Source organism: Loxodonta africana, chromosome 7 (assembly GCF_030014295.1).
Source record: "Loxodonta africana isolate mLoxAfr1 chromosome 7, mLoxAfr1.hap2, whole genome shotgun sequence".
In the NCBI taxonomy this organism is placed as follows: Eukaryota; Metazoa; Chordata; class Mammalia; order Proboscidea; family Elephantidae; genus Loxodonta; species Loxodonta africana.
Genome location: NC_087348.1, coordinates 64,172,101 through 64,190,620, shown reverse-complemented (window position 1 = coordinate 64,190,620; position 18,520 = coordinate 64,172,101). Strand labels below are relative to the sequence as shown.

The 18,520-nt window shown below is 38.1% G+C and overlaps 1 protein-coding gene across 6 annotated transcripts in view; it reads left to right on the top strand.

Annotated features, from left to right (window-relative positions):
* The window catches only part of ZDHHC13 (zinc finger DHHC-type palmitoyltransferase 13), a 42,424-nt gene that overhangs the window by 11,634 nt on the left and 12,270 nt on the right, over positions 1-18,520 (top strand). For 5 of the 6 annotated variants that reach the window (XR_010322452.1, XR_010322453.1, XM_064288353.1 and 2 more), the window contains 9 exons: positions 1,359-1,503; positions 3,137-3,201; positions 3,817-3,979; positions 4,226-4,351; positions 7,758-7,891; positions 10,283-10,385; positions 15,536-15,658; positions 16,522-16,584; positions 17,628-17,721. Coding sequence is in view for 4 of the 6 variants with exons in the window: in XM_064288352.1 (XP_064144422.1) it covers positions 1,359-1,503; positions 3,137-3,201; positions 3,817-3,979; positions 4,226-4,351; positions 7,758-7,891; positions 10,283-10,385; positions 15,536-15,658; positions 16,522-16,584; positions 17,628-17,721 (1,016 nt within the window). In the remaining 2 variants the exon portion in view is untranslated. The remainder of the gene's footprint in view (positions 1-1,358; positions 1,504-3,136; positions 3,202-3,816; positions 3,980-4,225; positions 4,352-7,757; positions 7,892-10,282; positions 10,386-15,535; positions 15,659-16,521; positions 16,585-17,627; positions 17,722-18,520) is intronic. The other variant, XM_010592189.3, reaches the window with a different exon arrangement.

Below are 18,520 nucleotides of genomic sequence, written 5' to 3'. Positions count from 1 at the left end.
AACTCAGGTATCTGTATTGTGCTTTCTTTTTTATAATCAGGATAAGTATTTTTTATATTTGGTCTCATGAATAAAAGCAGTAGTTCAGTGAACTATAGATTCAGTCAGTTCAGTCTTAGAACAGATGAAAACTTGAAAACTTTATAGCTGTCATTTTATTTCAAAGAAGTGGATTCCCTTTCAAAGTAAATGTAAAGTTTATCTCTTTTAGGGTTAAATGTGTTTTCAAAGCTGTTACAGGATAAATAATTTTTTAGTAGGTCAGTTTACTAGAACATTTATATTGTTCAGTCTCTACCCTCTATTCTCTGGTGTGTATTGGCCATCTGAAGCTAAAGTCAATAAGTGACTATTTTTACCTTAAAAATTTTTATTTTATTTTAATTCCACTCTGTGTGGTTGGTGGGGTTGACGTGAACCTGAGACTGGAGTGAATAAGCGTTCATTTAAGACAAGGAGTTGAATCTTTTTTCCATAGCTAAGAATTTTTAAGAATCTAGAGTTAACTCATCACCTTTAAGCTATTGAGGTACGAAGCTTTAACATGGTAAAAATGATAGGGAAGTTGAACTGTATCCAAGTATAAACATATATATAGTTTCTAAGAATAATATTATCAGTGGGAACAGTGGTAGTTCAGTGATTGAATTCTCACCTCCCATGCGGGAGACCCAGGTTTGATTCTTGGCTCGTGTACCTCATGCGCAGTACCACGCGTCTGTCACTGGAGACTTGGATGTTGCCATGGTGCTGTACGGGTTTCAGTGGAGCTTCCAGACTAAGACAGACTAGGAAGAAAGCCCTGGCAATCCGCTTCTGAAAATCAGCCAATGAAAACCCTATGGATTTGATATACGTCTGAAAATCAGGCAGTGAAAGCCCTGTGGATCACAACAGTCTGATCTGTAGCCAATCACAGAGATGGCGCAGGACCAGGGCAGCGTTTCTTTCCATTGCACATGGGGTTGCCATGTGTTGGGGCCTGCTTGATGGTAGCTAACAACATACCTGCAGTCTATGAAAGTTATTCTTCTGCGTATCTGGCTCATCATAATTTTGTGTTTTAAACATAGCCACAGTGAAGCCTCAGTGGTTTTAAAGTTTTCATAGTTAGCATTAGTTGCATACAATTATTATTTTACACATGATTATCAGGTTTATCACCTGTACTCAAGAAGGACTGTCCAGATAGTTCTAAGTTTGAAGCATCTAAGTAAAAAACATTTGTAAGTTCTCTTAGGAAATGCTCTACCCAAAATCCCTCATATCTTAGTGATGCCAGCTTCTCCCTGAAATTTTTTTTTTTCTTTTTCTGCATGCTACAAAATACAGTGTAATTTTTTGTCTTTTGTATACAGACAAGGGCATTTACCTATGGTCATATTATTGCTACAACATGGTGCAGACCCCACTCTCATCGATGGAGAGGGATTCAGCAGCATCCATCTGGCAGTATTATTTCAACACATGCCTATTATAGCGTATCTCATCTCAAAGGGACAGGTATGTTTTAAAATGTGTCTTATACACCAGCTTTTGTATATATGAGGAATTTGGGTAGATTATCATTCATAGTCTGCTTCCATTTTTAAGGTGGAAGTTACAGATACCCAGGTACCCATATATTACCTTCAGTAAGTCTAGTTATTGAATACTGCTTTTTCAGCTTTATCAGGGCCATAAAAGACAGGTCATTCAGCTCAGTAACATGTAACTAGATGTTTCTGAGACTTGTAAGCCTGTAATAGTTTTCCATATGAGCCCAGCAATTTGTAGAGCTTTTCAAAAAGCATGCCTTCAAAGCCTGTATTTTTCTTGTGGTTGAATGTAGAAATGGTAGTCAGATCACTAAATTAACTCATCATTCGTTTTCATTATTTGAACCCAAATGGGAGGCCAGTTTGAATATACGGTTTTTACTATTCTCTAAAGTAATTCCATGAAAAATGGCTCTGGTTAAGAGGCATCCATTTATGGCATAGGTTAAATTACAGGTTATCAGCTGTGGGAGTTTCACTGTCGGCTATACTTGCCTGAGATACACTTTCTGGTAACAGTAGTTTACATATCAGCAGACTCTTGTAACAGGCAGGGAAGCATGTTTGTACAAATGCTGTTGGACTGATTGTGCTCCCTTTAAATAAGCACTGTCTCTCAGACTTTGCCAGTTGAAGTAGAATAATTATAACCTCTTGAGTCTTGTTTTGAAAAGATGTGTGAGGAGGAGCCCTTTCTGCTTCTCTTGGACTCCTTTCCAAGTCATATTCCTTCAAGGCCCAAAGAATCTTCCCTTTGGCTTTGTTGGAACCATTATAACATACCTCAAACCTGGACCTACTTCATTAAAAGAAGCACATCCTGATGGAGATAGGATTTCTCTTATTTCTCTACTCCAAAAAGTAGAAAAGAATTTTTCATGTTTAATTATTTGAAACCAGGGCTTTGAACCAGTTATTTTCAGTTTGACCCCCTGCTGAGAATTTGTATTTCCACCCCCAGATATACTGAATCAGAATCTACATTTTAACAAGATCTCTGACATTTCTGCCCCAGATACACTGAACTTGAACCTATGTGTTAACAAAATCCCTGGAAATGCAAATCCTTGGCCGGGGGTCAAACCAAAAACAATGAGTTCGAATCCTTGTTTGAAACGTAATGTAAGTCCAAAAGTACAGTGAATGGCCTCAGAAGATCAAGAGTTCATTATTACTGGAAGTGTATAAGTAGAGGCTGGATAATTTGGTGTAAGAAGTGATAGAATGAATTAATGTGTCAGAGAAGGTATCAACCAAATGACTTCTAAGGCCTTTATAGTCTGTATATTTGGTCAATGTTATCAACATTTTTCTCTTTCCTGTAGCTCTCTTCCATTCACATCGTACCATATTTTAAATTTTATGTTCAGATTTTCCCTTGAGAAATATTTTGTAGAAATCTATGGATTTTTGCCCTATGGATGCGAAGCAGAGCACGCTTTTATTCAAATGGTATTTGTACTCTTCTTGTAGACTCATTGGTAGTGCTGAGTGTATTAAAAAGGTACTTTGATTAAGGGGAGAAAAAAATTTTTTTTTGACTACATTTACAGAGCATAGTTGAAAAGTTGTGCTGATTGACTCTTCTTTTTGTTTAGAGTGTAAATATGGCAGATTTAAATGGGCAAACACCTCTCATGTTATCAGCTCACAAAGTACTTGGGTAAGTGAATATAATTGAATTGCCTCATTCTGATTCGTGACTCTGACAGCTTCCTTTCTTTGCATGTAATTTAAGTATCTCAGTCTATGTGAGATGACAGTACATTTTTAAGAAGAAAATAAGGTTTCCACCCTCTGGACCGTGATACAGACTTTTAATGTCATTGGTGAAAAGTTTGAAAGGTACTGATGGAAAAAAAATTCCTTACAGAACAGGCATCTCTGTAAATATAATGTTGCACGTTTTGTCATTGATCAGATAAATAACAGTATTTAATATTGGCCAAAGTTAAATTTAGGATTAAAAAAAATTGTTAACCAATAGAACAATGACATGGAAAAAAAAAGGAAAACCGTAAGCACTTATTCCACTGTATTTATGTTAAAATTTTATTATCTGTATAGCAAGCAGGCTGTTATTTAATAGATATGGCTTTTTTTTTTTAATCTCCCATAGCACATAGAACAATACTTTTCACAAAGAAGTCCCTCAGTTACTCAAAGTACTTGCTGATTAGTTAGTTGATGCATTAGCTTAAAAGATTCATTATTTGCATTTACTCCTCAAATCATCATCTCTGTTAATGCCTCTTGGTATTTTATTTATTTGAGACAGGCCAGAACCAACTGGATTTCTGTTAAAGTTCAATCCTTCTCTCAGTGTGGCTGATAAAATACACCAAAACACTCCACTTCACTGGGCAGTTGCTGCAGGAAATGTTAATGCAGTCGACAAACTCTTAGAAGCTGGCTCTAGCCTGGATGTCCAGAATGTTAAGGTATGACCAGGTGTTTGTCTCCCTCAGCTTATTATTTCTCCTGTTAGCGGATTTATAAAGTAACGAAGGTAAGCTGCATGTTTGTTTTCAGTTACCACAGATAGATATGAATAGTAATGGCTGGCTACTCTTTGAATAAATGTGTTGAATCTATGGTTCTGGTGAGTTTTAAAAAAAGTTTCACATACATGATGTAGTGAAAATGTCAATTAAGTTTTTTTCTCTCTCTCTCTTTTTTTTTTAAAGGGAGAAACACCTCTCGATATGGCTCTGCAAAGCAAAAACCAGCTCATCATTCACATGCTAAAAACAGAAGCCAAAATGAGAACCAACAGAAAGTTCAGACTTTGGAGGTGGCTACAGAAATGCGAGGTATTTTCACATGGGGCCTGTTAAATGGGATATAAGAACCTTTTTGTGTGTTTTTGTTTTTTAGGGCATCAGGGAAAACCAGGAAGTTGGTTTAGTGCTTCATTATATCTACTGATTATATGTCTTTCCCATGCATCCTGCAACTCAAAAGTTGAAAATTTGGTATTTTCATTGGCTATTGTTGGTCCTCAGCTAAATAGCTCTCAGATTACATGTCGCCTTGTGAAAACTGGGGAGTCCTTCCACATTTCCTCAGTGAATGAATTGAAATGAAAATGATTTAGGTTCTTAGAAAAGCAAAAGGAAAAATATTTTTGCAGGGAATTTTATCGAAGCTTTTCTTAGCCGGTTGCTCATTGAATTTTTTTTTTTTTTTCCAAAAGGAAAATATTAACACTCAAAATGTTTTGTTAGAATAACAAGGAGTTAGACTTTAAAAATGACAATGTTGCATTATTCAAGTATATAATATAGGTAATGTCACTTCATAAAATCAGACATCTGAGATTTTACTTGAAAGATGACTCAAATTTTATTCATTTTTTTAACTTAGCAATTTAAGGTGAAGTGAACAATAGGAAAAGTTAGCAAGTTCAGCTTCTTCTCATGAGTGGCTAGCAAAATCTAAGTCATAGTAGACAATACAATTCAAATTGTTAAAATGAGATATTGGATTAATTCCAGTATTTTAGATGTTTTCAAATATGATAGGATTATCCTGTTTTCTAATAATTAGTAATTATACTTTCAGAGTAATTCTAAATTAACAGACACCAGATTTCTATGCAGAGGGTCAGGAATACTATACCTATTTTGCATTTAGGTATACTGAGGGAGAGAAAGAAGTAAGTTACTCCTCAGTTTCCTTTGCTAATTTCTCCACTTCTCCCGACCGCTTATTGCTAGAGTGTCCCAGGGTTTTGTCCTTGGACCTCTTTTCTGTCTACTCCCTCCCTTGGTGATCTCATTTAGATCCATGGCTTTAAATGCCGTCTATATGTTGACAACTTCAAATTTTTTCTTTCTATTCCAGATCTTTCCAGGCTCACATATCCAGACTCACTTGATTATCCACTTCAGTGTCCAATAAACATCTCCAATATAACATATTCAAAACTGAGCTCCTGAGCACCTCCCTACCCCACCCCAAGCCTGCCCCACCTCAGTAAGTGGCAACTGTAGCTTTCTAGTCATCTTTGCCTTGTCTCTATCACAGAAAGACATGTTGGCTGGCCCTGCCTTCAGTATGTATGAGAACCTGACCACTTCTCGTCAGTCTACCAATGCCATTTTGGTCCAGTCACCATTCTCTCTCATCTGATTACTACATTTGCTTCCTGACAGGTATCCCTGGCCCCTCTCGTGCCCAGTCTCTTCTCAACCCAGCAGCCAGATGAATCTTTTTGAAGTACAAGCAAATCCTGTCAACTATGTCCTTAAAATCTTCTATCTCCCCATTTTACCCAGAGTAAAAGCCAAAGTCAGTACAATGGCCTACCAGGCACTATGTGATCCAGCTTTTTATATACCATCAAATTCAGTTATTATGTTTATTTGTCTGTCTTCCTTGCTAGAATTTAAGTTCCATCAGAGAAAGACCTTCAATTCATTGATGTGTCTGTTGCAAGTGCCTAGAACAGTGCCTGGCATATAGTATGCCCTCAGATATGTGTCGAATGAATAAAGTGGCTCATCTACAGGAGTGTTACGTCTGGACTTGGAATTTTGAAATCCATATTCTTACTTCATTTGTGAGTTTGCGTTGCATGCAAATTCTAAATTTACATTTTTTTTAATCTGAACTTCCACATTTTGTGTCATCATGCACATTGGAATCGGGAGCATTTTAAAGGTTTGATATCATTTGAAGTCATTAGTCCCCAGAATATGGCTTAAAGTAGTAAAAATTGAAGAAGATAGGGCGAAGTGTATTTTTCCTCTTTGCTATTCCAAAGAACTGCTTTGCTTTTAGGGTCATGTATATTATAGTCAAGGGAATGCCCAAATATGATGCCTACTTTTTGTGCAGACAGTCAGACTGTTGGTTCATAGAAGTTTCATTCTTTGAACTGGGCTAGAGTAAACCTGGGTCATTAGTATCCTGAGGACATGTTTCAGTCTTTGGCCTACGTTTGGCATTTGGCACTGAGGACGACTCTCTTCTTGAAACTCTCTTCCATTGGCTTCTCTTTCTTCTCGTTCTCATTCTGCCTTTCTGTTCCCTCTCTTTACGCTTTCTTGGTTTCCTTTAGGTCCTTCCAAAACCAAACCCATTGCTGTCGAGTCAATCCTGACTCATAGCAACCCTATAGGGACAGGGTAGAGCTGCCCCCTAGGGTTTCCAAGGAGCATCTGGTGAATTTGAACTGCTGACCTTTTGGTTAGCACCCGTAGCTCTTAATCACTATACCACCAGGGTTTCCTTTAGGTCCTTAGCCTTTTTTTTTCCCCCTAAATGACTGTGCTGCGCAAGATTCTACCTTTCTAGGTCTGCAGGCTGTCCTTGGTGTGTTGTTCATTCCTGGCATTACTACCTATATGCTGATAAACCCTGTGTCTTCTGAGGGACCAAACCAAACCCATTACAGTCAAGTTGATTACAACTCATAGCAACCCTATAGAACAGAGTAGAACTGCTTCACTGAGTTTCCAAGGAGTGCCTGCTGGATTCGAAGTGTACACCTCTTGGTTAGCAGCTGTAGCACTTAACCAGTATGCCACTAGGGTTTCCAGATACCTCTTAGATGTCCATAAACCAGTTGTGATTGAGTTGATTCCAACTTGTAGCCATCCTATAGGATGGAGTATAACTGCCCCATAGGGTTTCCAAGGAGCAGCTGGTGGATTCAAACTGCCAACCTTTTGGTTAGCAGCCGCTGCTCTTAACGTGCCCAAGCTAAACTCATTTTTTTCTACAAACTTGTTCCCTTCTAACCTTCTTTGTTTCCTATCATAGGGCATGGCACCATGCAGTGCCCTAGCTGGAACTCTTGTACTCCCTTCATTGAATCTTGGGTATGCTGATTTTTGCGCATACCCTTCAGCTTGCTTTATGCTTTGTGATATATAATGCTGTTTGAAAGAAATTGTTTTTAAAAATATCTGCTTTCACCGGCACTTTTCTAAAAGGACCACAATTTCTTTGAGGGGAGAAAAGCAAAACAAAATATGTTTAAGCATCATTTTATAAAATGTAAGACTTTTACAAGATTATTTCTGAGATCTGTAATTTCTCCAACTTCAGATTTATGGATGAGCAATTTTGAGGAAAAACTCTTATGTTGGTTCTGCTGTTTTACTAATTATTATTATATACTTAGGAAGTAGCTCTTCTACTGAACTAATTATTATTATGTATTTAGGAAGTAAAATCCATAAAGTTCTAAAGTTCTGAATCTCTTAATAGCTCTTCCTGCTGCTGATGCTCTCTGTGATTACCATGTGGGCTGTTGGATATATATTGGACTTCAATTCAGATTCTTGGCTTTTAAAAGGAAGTCTACTAGTAATATTGTTTTTTCTGACGTCTTTGTTTCCAAGGTGTGTATATTAGTCTTTGCAAGACTCGTTATTGCATTTCCAATTTAGTTGCTTATTTCTATTGTTGATTAGCTGAAATCACATATTTTTTTATTGAGCTTGGAGGGTTATCACATAGCAATCCTCAGGATTGATGGGAGGGAAGGATTTTGGTACCATATGATTTGACTGAAAGCAAGTTGGTCAACCCAATAATTTGATTGAAATGATAATCAGGAGAAAATAAATGTCCTCAGTCACTTTTCGATTTGGTAATTTTGGTGAATATAGGGAGATTCTTGTAACCATTTTGCATCTCAGCATTTTGGCCCATTTTCCAGAGATTTTGGCTTTTTTTTTTTTTTCCTTTCTAAATCTAAATTCAGTTTAAGCTAATAATTTTTATTCTTAGTGTTTTTTTAGTTAAAACAACCTAAGTAAATTGTGGGAGGTTATAAAATAGTGATCACGGTATGATCCTATGTTTAGGAAAATATTTACGCATGATTAGGTATAATTACTGGTTAAGAGGCAACTTAGACTGCCTGTGTTGAATTCAAGTTTCACCACATAGCAGTATGTGCTTGAACAAGTCGTATTACTTCTCTGTGTCTGAATTTCTTCATCTGTGAAATGGGAATAATAATTGTGATAATGCATACCTCATGATTGCAAATGAGTCAATACGTGTACAATGCTTAGAACAATGGCTGACACTGTTAGTACTCAGTAGTCATCTCTCACACCCTAGTTTTCCACCTCCTCTCTTGTCCTTCTTGGTAGAATGGCATCCAGTTCCTCACGTAAAAAAAACAAGTATCATCCTTGATTCTTCCTTTTCCTCACTTCCCACTTCCAGCCCATCCCCAAGTCCTTCCTCTTCTGCCTCTACAATTTATTCTGACTTGATTGGCTTCTCTCCAGGTCCACAACTATAACCCTAGACCAAACTTCCTGACCGGTTTCCTGACTTGACCCTTACTCCTCTATAGTTTATCCCCACATAGCAACCTGGGCAGTCTTCTTAAAAGCAAACCAGCTTCTGTCTTTTCTTCTGCTTAAAGCTCTCCAATTGCTTTTCTTTTCTTTTTCACATATTTCGAGTTTATTTTTTTCAAGCCAAGCTTCCTGGTTTGGTTAGCCTCAGATTTGATGCCAGCTTCAGTTAAGTCTGGAAATGGGTGGCCACAAGGCTACCCTCAGGGAAGGGCTTTGGGTGAGACAGATACTGTGTTAGACACGCACTTAATAAATTGGGATTGCAATTTAAAACTAAATTCTTGTAAATTTAGTCACATCCCTGCGACTAATTAATTCCAAAACACCAAAAAAAAATTGTATTTCTGATCTTGTAAAGCAGAGGGACAGAACCATACAGGCCAGTTGCTTTTCGTTGCACTTAGGATAAAACCTAAACCCCTTGCCATGGACTGTGGGCATTACATGATTCACTCCTTTCCTCTCTGGCTTCATTTCTCCCTCTCTTCCCTTCACTACACTCAGCCTTCTTTCTGTTTCTGGAACATATCACGCTGTTCCCACCTGGGGCCTTGGCTCTTGCTTGTGCCTTTGTCTGAAGTGTTCTGACGCCATATCTTTGTGTAGCTGGTGACGTCTTGTCATTCAGGCCTCAATTCAAACATCACCTCCTTAGCAATGCCATCCTGATAATTATTTTTAAAACTTCATACCCATCATCCACCATTCTTGGTATAAATTTTAAAATATATTCATATATATGTTGACTGTATTGAGTAGTATGAAGACATTTTTCAAAAGAAGCGACAGTAGTAAACATTTTGAGTAAGTTACATACGGACTTTCAAGTTGCTTATTATACAAGTGAAAATTTTTAGTGTTCTGACGACCAGTGTTGCGTTTAGGACTTTACCTATCTTTTCATGATAGTGTCTACTTCTCAAGCTGGTTGCAGGATGAAAGTGCTTAAGATCATGTGCACCCATATGTATCATAAATACACTACCAGCCTCTGGAAGAAAGCTTGTTAAATGTGAAGGCGAATTTCCAAGTTTTTAAATTTTTGCATTTTGGAGTATTTGTAAATGTCAAATGTCAAAAAAAATTTAAAAAATGCAAATATATACCTGAATAGAAGTGCAAAGAGTTCATTAACATATATATTACATTATTGGGAATGAGAGAACGCATAAGCTAGACTTAAGAACTAGAACATAACACTTCTTTAGTCGTTGTTCTTCACTTTTCTCCTGTGTAAAATGGGGTCGATGGCGCAGAACTCCATTACCAAGAGAGAAGTGGCACATAGTAAGCACTTCATAAGTAAAAGCGATTGTTATTGTTACTGTTAGTGCTTGGGGGAAATTAGAACTAAAATTAATATGAATCATACTTGTTTTCACTAATACTTTATGTTTATCCCTTTTCTTCTAGGTTGCTGGTCGGATACAAGAGCCTTGTATACTTACCAACAGTCTTTCTGCTAGGTTCCATTTTTTGGATATTTACGACTTGGTTCATCTTATTCTTTCCTCATATCCTTTCAGTTTAAATATAGTTGCATATCTCACTTTGCCTTTAAAAATTAATAATGCCTTTGCTAAGAATTTAGATATGGAGGAGAGCAAGGGAATGTAACTCAAGTCTGTATTAATGATTCTGGTTGAAGATGGTTGATGCTGAAAATCTCCTTTCTGGAAATAATCTCAGAGCACACTATGGAAACAGAAGGTGTTCTGTATTTCTGACTCATAGGAGGGGAATAGTAGAATGAGTTATTGTTGGACTTGGATCCATAAAAATTTGTGTGATTGCCATGAGATTCTCTTCAAGGTCAGATGGCTCATTTAAGTTGGTCAGTAGTTACAGCTGATTAATAAATCTTCTGGATACAAAGATGGCCTGTAGGGGAGGACATTGGGGGAAATGGGGCTTCTTCCTCATCAACATCTCAGAGACAGTGGTTTTATCTAAGGCAGTGATCCTCAAACCTTTTTGAAGCTATCCACAGTAGAAATAAATTTACATTGCCACCCTAAACATGTGAAACAAAAGTTTCAGAAAACAATACCCGTAATGTGTACTCTGTATGTTATTTTTTTATTTTATTTCATTTATTTTATCTTTCCTTTTTTGAAAATGCCAATCACAACACACTTAACTGCTTTTATGACCTACTCATGAATGACAGCCCATAGTTTAAAGATCTTATCTAAGGAATAGTTTTATCACTTGAGGATCAGGGCCCAGGCCCAAGCCCAGCTTAGAAATGTGTTGTGCTCCTAGGATTGGCCAAGCCCAGTCACCTAGAAGAGGGAGGGGGATTACTTCTTAACTTATAGCCATTTGTAGCTCATGTTAGGTGGGAGGCCATTTTTGATCTTCTCACCTCTTTCTAGGTTCCACTTTCCTCTCCCAAGGATTCTGGGAGACCATTATTGCCTTGCTTTGTGTATAGTTTGGAGCCCTGGTGGTGTAGTGGTTAAGAGCTCAGCTGCTAACCAAAAGGTCAACAGTTTGAATCTACCAACTGCGTCTTGGAAACCCTGTGAGGCAGTTCTACTCTGTCCTATAGGGTTGCTATGAGTCGGAATCGACTCGAGAGCAACAAGTTTGGCTTTTTTGTTTGTTTTGCCTATACTGTAGGGCAAGAATGAATGAGGTGGAAAGAAATGTACTTTTAAGCACATTCCTTTAACTTTATGTTATTTCTCTTTCTGGTAATGTCATTTTTGAAAAGAAGGAAGAAGTATTTGTGAGAGTGATGCATAAACTCATTTAATTCAATAATTTTTTTATACGAATTAATATAAAGTAGGGGGGCATATGAGTTCTCAAAACCAAAAAAAACCAAACCCAGTGCCGTCAAGTCGATTCCAACTCATAGTGACCCTATAGGACAGAGTAGAACTGCCCTGTAGAGTTTCCAAGGAACACCTGGCAGATTACGAACTGCCGACCCTTGGGTTAGCAGCCGTAGCACTTAACCACTACGCCGCCAGGGTTTCCATGGGTTCTCAGAGTGCATAAATATACAATCCATTATAGCATGTTTTTGCTTTAATACTGCTTTTTATTTTGAGGATTATCTAATATTTTTGCAGATTTCTAATAGCACAGTGTGCCTCAGAGGGCATTTGGCTTTTTCAAAAGATTTTATCACATCTAACTTTTGTCTCACAATTATTGATTTTGGTGTAGTTTTTTAAGCTCTAGCCTTAGTACCACCACTTAGTGATGGCTTGGATGATATCATTAGATGATATAAAAATACATTATTAAGTCATGAGTATAGTACACACCAAAATTGCTTGCAGAAATCCCAAGACTTGTAAATTCTAGGATAATTGACACAATACTGAGATGGAGTGGCTGGCATTTTGGTATACCAACCTGTGTAGCAGTAAACAGATTTTTTAAATTCTGTTTCTTGGTGAATTTTTAAAAATTTGAGCAAATTCATATTATTTCCCATTTTGCACATAAAGTGAGGTCACTTTTATATTTGAGCTATTTCAAATTTGCAGAATCAAAATTGACAAAAATTTATTTCCATTGTGGTTTGAAAACCTCAGTTACAGAATTAAGTATCCAGTTGAGTTTAACTGGATAAAAGATAACCTAGAAACTGAAATATTTGTGAAGATGCTATTGCATCAGAAGAACTGACTTCCATTGCCCGGTAGAATCTTAAGATGCTGAAGTTGACAGGTGGAATGTTTTACTTGCGCGTACAACATAAAGCCGTTTGATCCAGGCACACAGTGGAACCTGCTGCTCGTGAGGGCATGTGAGTCAGTAGGTGGCATACTTCACCCTCAGATAAATGTTTTCAAGCTGAGCTGGAAATGCTGTTAGAACTGTCCTCTGTTTCCTTCCTAGGCCCTTAGTCTAGGCTTCTATCGGGCTGCTAAGACCTGCTCCCACAGCTGCCTGGTCTGTTATGGGAAGAAGCCTGGGGCACCGTGGAATGAGTATAGGCTTTGTAACCAGACAGAATGGGTTTGAGTTTTAGGTCTTTTTCTTGCTAGTTGTATACTGTTGGGCAAATTATTTAAATTCACTGAGTCTCAGTTTTTCTATAAATTGGGGGTAACAGTACCGTGCTCATGGGGCGGCTACAAGGGTTATTATGCTACACTGTGTACAAAGTGCTGACCACAGTCCCTGTTTCATGATTGGTATTCTATAAATAATACCTATTTTATTGTCGTCGTCGTTGCATGCTGTCGAGTCAATTCTGACTCAGAGTGACCCTTGTAGGACAGACTAGTACTGCCTCATAGGGTTTCCTAGGCTGTAATCTTTCCAGGAGCAGATCATTGGGTATTTTCTAATTTTATTATTAGTACGTAATTATTATTAATTACCCTTAAGAAAAAATCTGTACAGGAGCCTGCATGTTGAAACTAATTTTAAGGGCAACTCTAGGTTGGCTCCTTCTCCTACAGTCAGTTTCTTTTGATGCCTGTTATATATTCAGCAAGCAATGTATTTGGCTTTTATGAGGGGGGAAATTGAATGAAAGGGAATAAGACTTTACTGATGATGGTGGTAAGATGAAAACAAATGGTAACCGCTGAATGTTACATGTTTGGTACGGGCTATAACTAGCTGAGTTTAAGAGAGATAAATACATGTAAAGTCCTTAGCTTGATTTCAGAGAATCAGCTGTACAAGTGCATGTAATGATGAGATACGACATATCTTCAGGTCAGGTGAAAAAGAACCAGGAACTTTGGATAAAGCCAGTGTGGGCAGTGATGCAGCTTTCAGGGAAGCCAGTGTGTTCTCAAATAGTGTGAGGATTTGCATGTCCAGGCAAAGGGAAACAGTAGAACAGCCGTCTCACTGTCCCACCGGTCAGTACGGACCTGGATGCATCTGCTTTGCTTTCAATTCTATTCTTTTAGAAAAGAAGACAAGCAAAAGCATATACAGGGGAACATGGCCAGGAAACGTGTCATGTGAGGAACAGTATTGCTGTTGCTTATTCTGGAGGCATGATCACTGCCTTCCAATTTCAAGTATTTGGAATGCTATCACTTGGGAGCCTAAGCTCTGTATGTAATGAGCACTCAATAAACATTCATTGAACAAATGGAAGAATAAGTTGATGTAGTGTAGCTCTGTAGGCCACGTATAGTGTAGCTCCAAAGAATCTAAAGAATGAAAACCAGTTAGTCAAAGTTACAGAATGGCAAATTTTAGCTTCATATTGAGAGACTTAACTGGAAAAGGGTCACAAACTAACTGGGGAGGCTGACTTGGCTACAAATAATTCTAAGTGCCATAGAAAAAACACTCTGAGCTCACAGAAGGGAGAGGATCCTTCTCTGTAGGGGATCAGAAAAGACTTACAAGGGTAGGGGAGAGTGTAGGTTAGGCCTTGAACATCCTAAAAGAGTCAGCACTAGATGGGGGAAAACGGGGAGCATTTTAGGTCAAAGACCGAACCCCACAAGTAAGAACGCAAAAGCAAGGAATGGGGCAATCTAGTTTATTTGGAGAGAGAGGATCCAATGACTCTTCTTGGATTTTATTTTTATTATTTATTTTACTTATTTTATTTTCATTTTGTATATTATTCAGAATAGGAGCCCAGATATCAGTCAGGTCACAGCTTAATATGCAGTGTGTTTTTGACAACTTGTTACATGTGTTGATAAGGGTTTTTTGGGGAAAAAATGGAGAGCCTGATTCTGTAGGTGGAGGGTAGGGCATAAAGTCAGCCTTTCTAACAAGCTCCCAGGAGATGTTGATGCTATGGGTCCATGGACCACACTTTGAATAGCAAGGGTTTAGAGTATTTTATGACCACCGTATCTACTTCAGAGTTTGGCACAAGAGAGCTTCGAAGTAGCTCACTGGTGGCTTTATTCAGAAGCTCAATTAGTAGCTTCTTCTCATTGTGTCAAGAAGGATTTAAATTGGGCAAGAACAACTGGTTTAACATTGTTGTACATTCACTTGTCTTTACCTGCAGCAAAATTTTACTTTTTGAAAAAGAACTTGTACCACTTTAAAAACATTTCAAAGCAGCTAATGTTTATCCTTGAAACACTTTTTATCTTAATTTATCCATAATATCTGCCTTTTCCAAATACTTCTTGATTTGTAATTACTTGCAAGGAGAGCGGTTCCTTTTGTTTATTTCTAAACTAACTCAGCCTGATAAAATTATAAGGATTAGTTACTAAACTTTCCAGTAGGAAGTTTTTGCAATCATTTATCTAAGGTATTGGGAAATTGTTTTAGTTGTAATTTCTGAACCAAGAGGTTTGTTTCTGTAGATGATTTAGTCAAAATTATCAGAAAATATTTTTCCAGATATTCACAGGATAACCACAGGTACACCACAAGGGATTAATTTATTTGGCTCTTGAATATTTTTCAGTTTTCAGAATGCTTCTCGCAAATTGCGACTATTCAATACTTAATATCGGTTTCCAATAATGAGGAGGACTTTCTTATTAGCCAACAAGGAACACATTCCTGTGGAATTAGAACATAGAATGGGACCAGGCTTGGAGCCGTGGTGTGTGTATGCCCGGGGATATGGGAATAGAATGCAGAGAAGGAAGATTCTTAGACACCAATGATGAATTTTGCTTACATCATGATCGTGCTATGCTTAATGGAAGGCTTAATGGAAGTTTAGTATGTTTCTTAACTTGGCCTTAACATTTAGCAGGCACCCCTTTCTACTTCACTTTCATTCTCAGCATAGTAGCCTTCCTCTACTTTTTCTACAAGACTTGGGCAACTGATCCAGGCTTCACAAAGTCTTCTGAAGAAGAAAGGAACAAGGTGAGCTTTCTTTATAATTCTATTGATGTTTTTTAAATAGGAGGGTTTGTAAGCTTCACAGGGTCAGGAGCCATGTTTGATTTTGTCGTGGCCCCATCTTCAAGGCCCGATTACCTTAATAGATGCTCCACAAGTGTGGGATAATGTCAACAAAAATGAGGTTTCTCCACTGTTACACTCTTCATTTATTTTTATAAAGTTTTATCTTCTATTAAGGTAATATCCCACCAAGAGTAATTTCTGTTAGTGGATATGGTCTCCTACTGCTTCATGATAACATTTAAATAATGACAATTTAACTTAAATTCCCCCATTTAATATATGGAGAGTAAGTAGGTCAGGGGGAGGTCCTCCTTACTGACTGAGAAGATGACCCTCAAATGTGAAGTTGTCAGATGACGTGGTTTGTTTTCCATTGCTTTCGAGTGTTTGGAAGTTGGGGAGAGTATCATCTTCTTTGTTACCTAAAGCCAGGGTTCCTGGGGAAGGAAGAGGCTCAACCGTTAGTGCTTATAACCATCGGTTTTGATATATGCTGGTGGTTTTTGTTCCTTTTTTAATGAGTGTGTGTGTGTTTCTTTTTCTCTCGCAGATTGGGAAGTGAACTGGGAGGTGATTGCCACTCCTAAAGGGAAAGGGTGGTTTTATAATTTTTGTGCATTGTAATTTATTGGCTGTGGTTGAAGATGCGGCCTTGAAAGGTCACATTATTTTAAGCACAGAATGATTTGGTGGCAAGTATTCTAAGTTGCTTTTCCAGCTACCTCAGTGTGGAGACAGAGAGCTGTACTAATGGTATATAACCATGCATAATACTTTACCCAATAAAGTGCAGTCATATGGTCAAACTTCATGTCTTTCAGAATATCGCCACCCTCGCAGAAACTGGCTGTCTGGACTTCAGAACATTTTGTACATCATGTCTTGTGAGTGAGTCTTTTCTGTATTATTACTGATTTTTTTCCACAGTAGAAGCAAATTCTTGGTAACATTGTACATGTAAGCATTTGTCAAATCTTTGTGGTTTATTTATGCATTTTTGTTTTTATCAGGTTCTAATTTTGAAGTTGGAAACCCTGGTGGCATAGCGGTTAAGTACTATGGCTGCTAACCAAGAGGTCGGCAGTTCGAATTCACCAGGCGCTCCTTGGAAACTCTATGGGGCAGCTCTGCTCTGTCCTGTAGGGTCGCTATGAATCGTAATTGACTCGACAACAGTGGGGAATTTTGAAATACCATAAGAATGATTTTCCGCCTTGAACATGGGGAAGAATGATGTTTATAAACTTTTTAAGTTCCCTATGGTTAAATCTCTTTATGAATTATCCATAGTGTGTTTGGTTTGGTTTTTACTGTCATGAAGCATGTTTTGGAAGTAACCTCAAGTCAGAGGCTCGTGATGACCCTAGAAATCATTTAGAGAAAATTGCTTATTTTGTAATTGATGAATCAAGGCCTAGATGGAGGAGGTTACTTCCTGAAATTATTGGCAGAGCCAGACCTGGGACTCAGGTTCACTTTTTCCCAGTGCAGTGCTCCTGTTGTATGGTACTGCCTCATTTCCCCTTAGTGTGGATATGCCTTAGAATTCAGGTCTCACTTATTGATGTCCTAATCAAAATAAAACAAAACATCAAACCCGTTACCATTGAGTCAATTCCAATTCATAGTGACCCTATAGAATAGAGGGAAACTACCCCATAGTGTTTCTAAGGAGTGACTGGTAGATTCGAACTGCAGAACCTTTTGGTTAGCAACCAACCTCTTACCCATTGTACCACCAGGGCTCCTAATAGACATATAGAAATAAATATTCATAAGGCGTTCCAGAACCTGTATATGAGTTGATCATCTAATTGGGATAATTTGTGCTACTGTCTTCATCACTTAGGGTTAAAATTTTGCTAGTGATTTGTTACCACTTTGAGACATGGAATTTTGCTTAGGCCTCTCTCAATTGCCCACTTAGATACGGAAGCCATTAAGGTCACTCCATTGCCACGTATGCGACTCCTGTGTGGCTCGATATGATCAGCATTGCCTGTGGACTGGACGGTGCATAGGTGAGAGACTTAATGTTTCACTTTCCACCATGAAGTTAAGCATATGTTTACTTAGGTGTGTGACTCATGGAAAAAGGGGAAAGGCATCCAAGGGGTCTATTTTGTAGCTCTTCCTTGTCAGAGAATCGTCTCTGTAGTGTAAGACTTATGGAAAATGCTTGTCAAGGTTGATGATAATAATTATCATCATTTGTATGGTACTTTAGAGTTTATAGGGCACTTTCATGTGTAGTATCCCATTTGATCATCACAGCACACCTGTAAAATTGGTATTACTATTTCCATTTTAGAGCTGAAAAGGTGAAATTATTTGTTTCAGGTCACTTATAAGTATCAGTCTTCTACTCCAAATGCCATGCTTTTCCCATATTTTTAGGGCTTGTCCACCTTAACCTTCTCTGCTTGCCTCCTTTAAGGTTCAGCTAGGAGCTAAAACCAGAGATGGCCGAGTTGTGGAGATTGCCTTCCATCTAGGGAATAATCCTTGTCTTGATCCGTATCCCCTGGGCTTCCTCTGAACTATGGTGGTAGAAGCCAGTGATTTTTTATGAGAAACTTCACAGGGGCTGTGATCGTGGATCCTCAGGAGAGGATATACTTTTCTAATCTGACGAACAGGGGCTGTCTTAGCTCAGTCAGGTTTCCTTGGTGCATTTTGACATTTTCTGCTTCTCCTAGGGAACAGGTGGGTAGATGGTTCCTGGGGTGCCAAGCTGTGTGGACCCCATCCCGCCATAAAGATTAGATGGTTGGCATTATGGCAGGCAGCCCCAAATGGCAATAGAAAACTAATGATCTT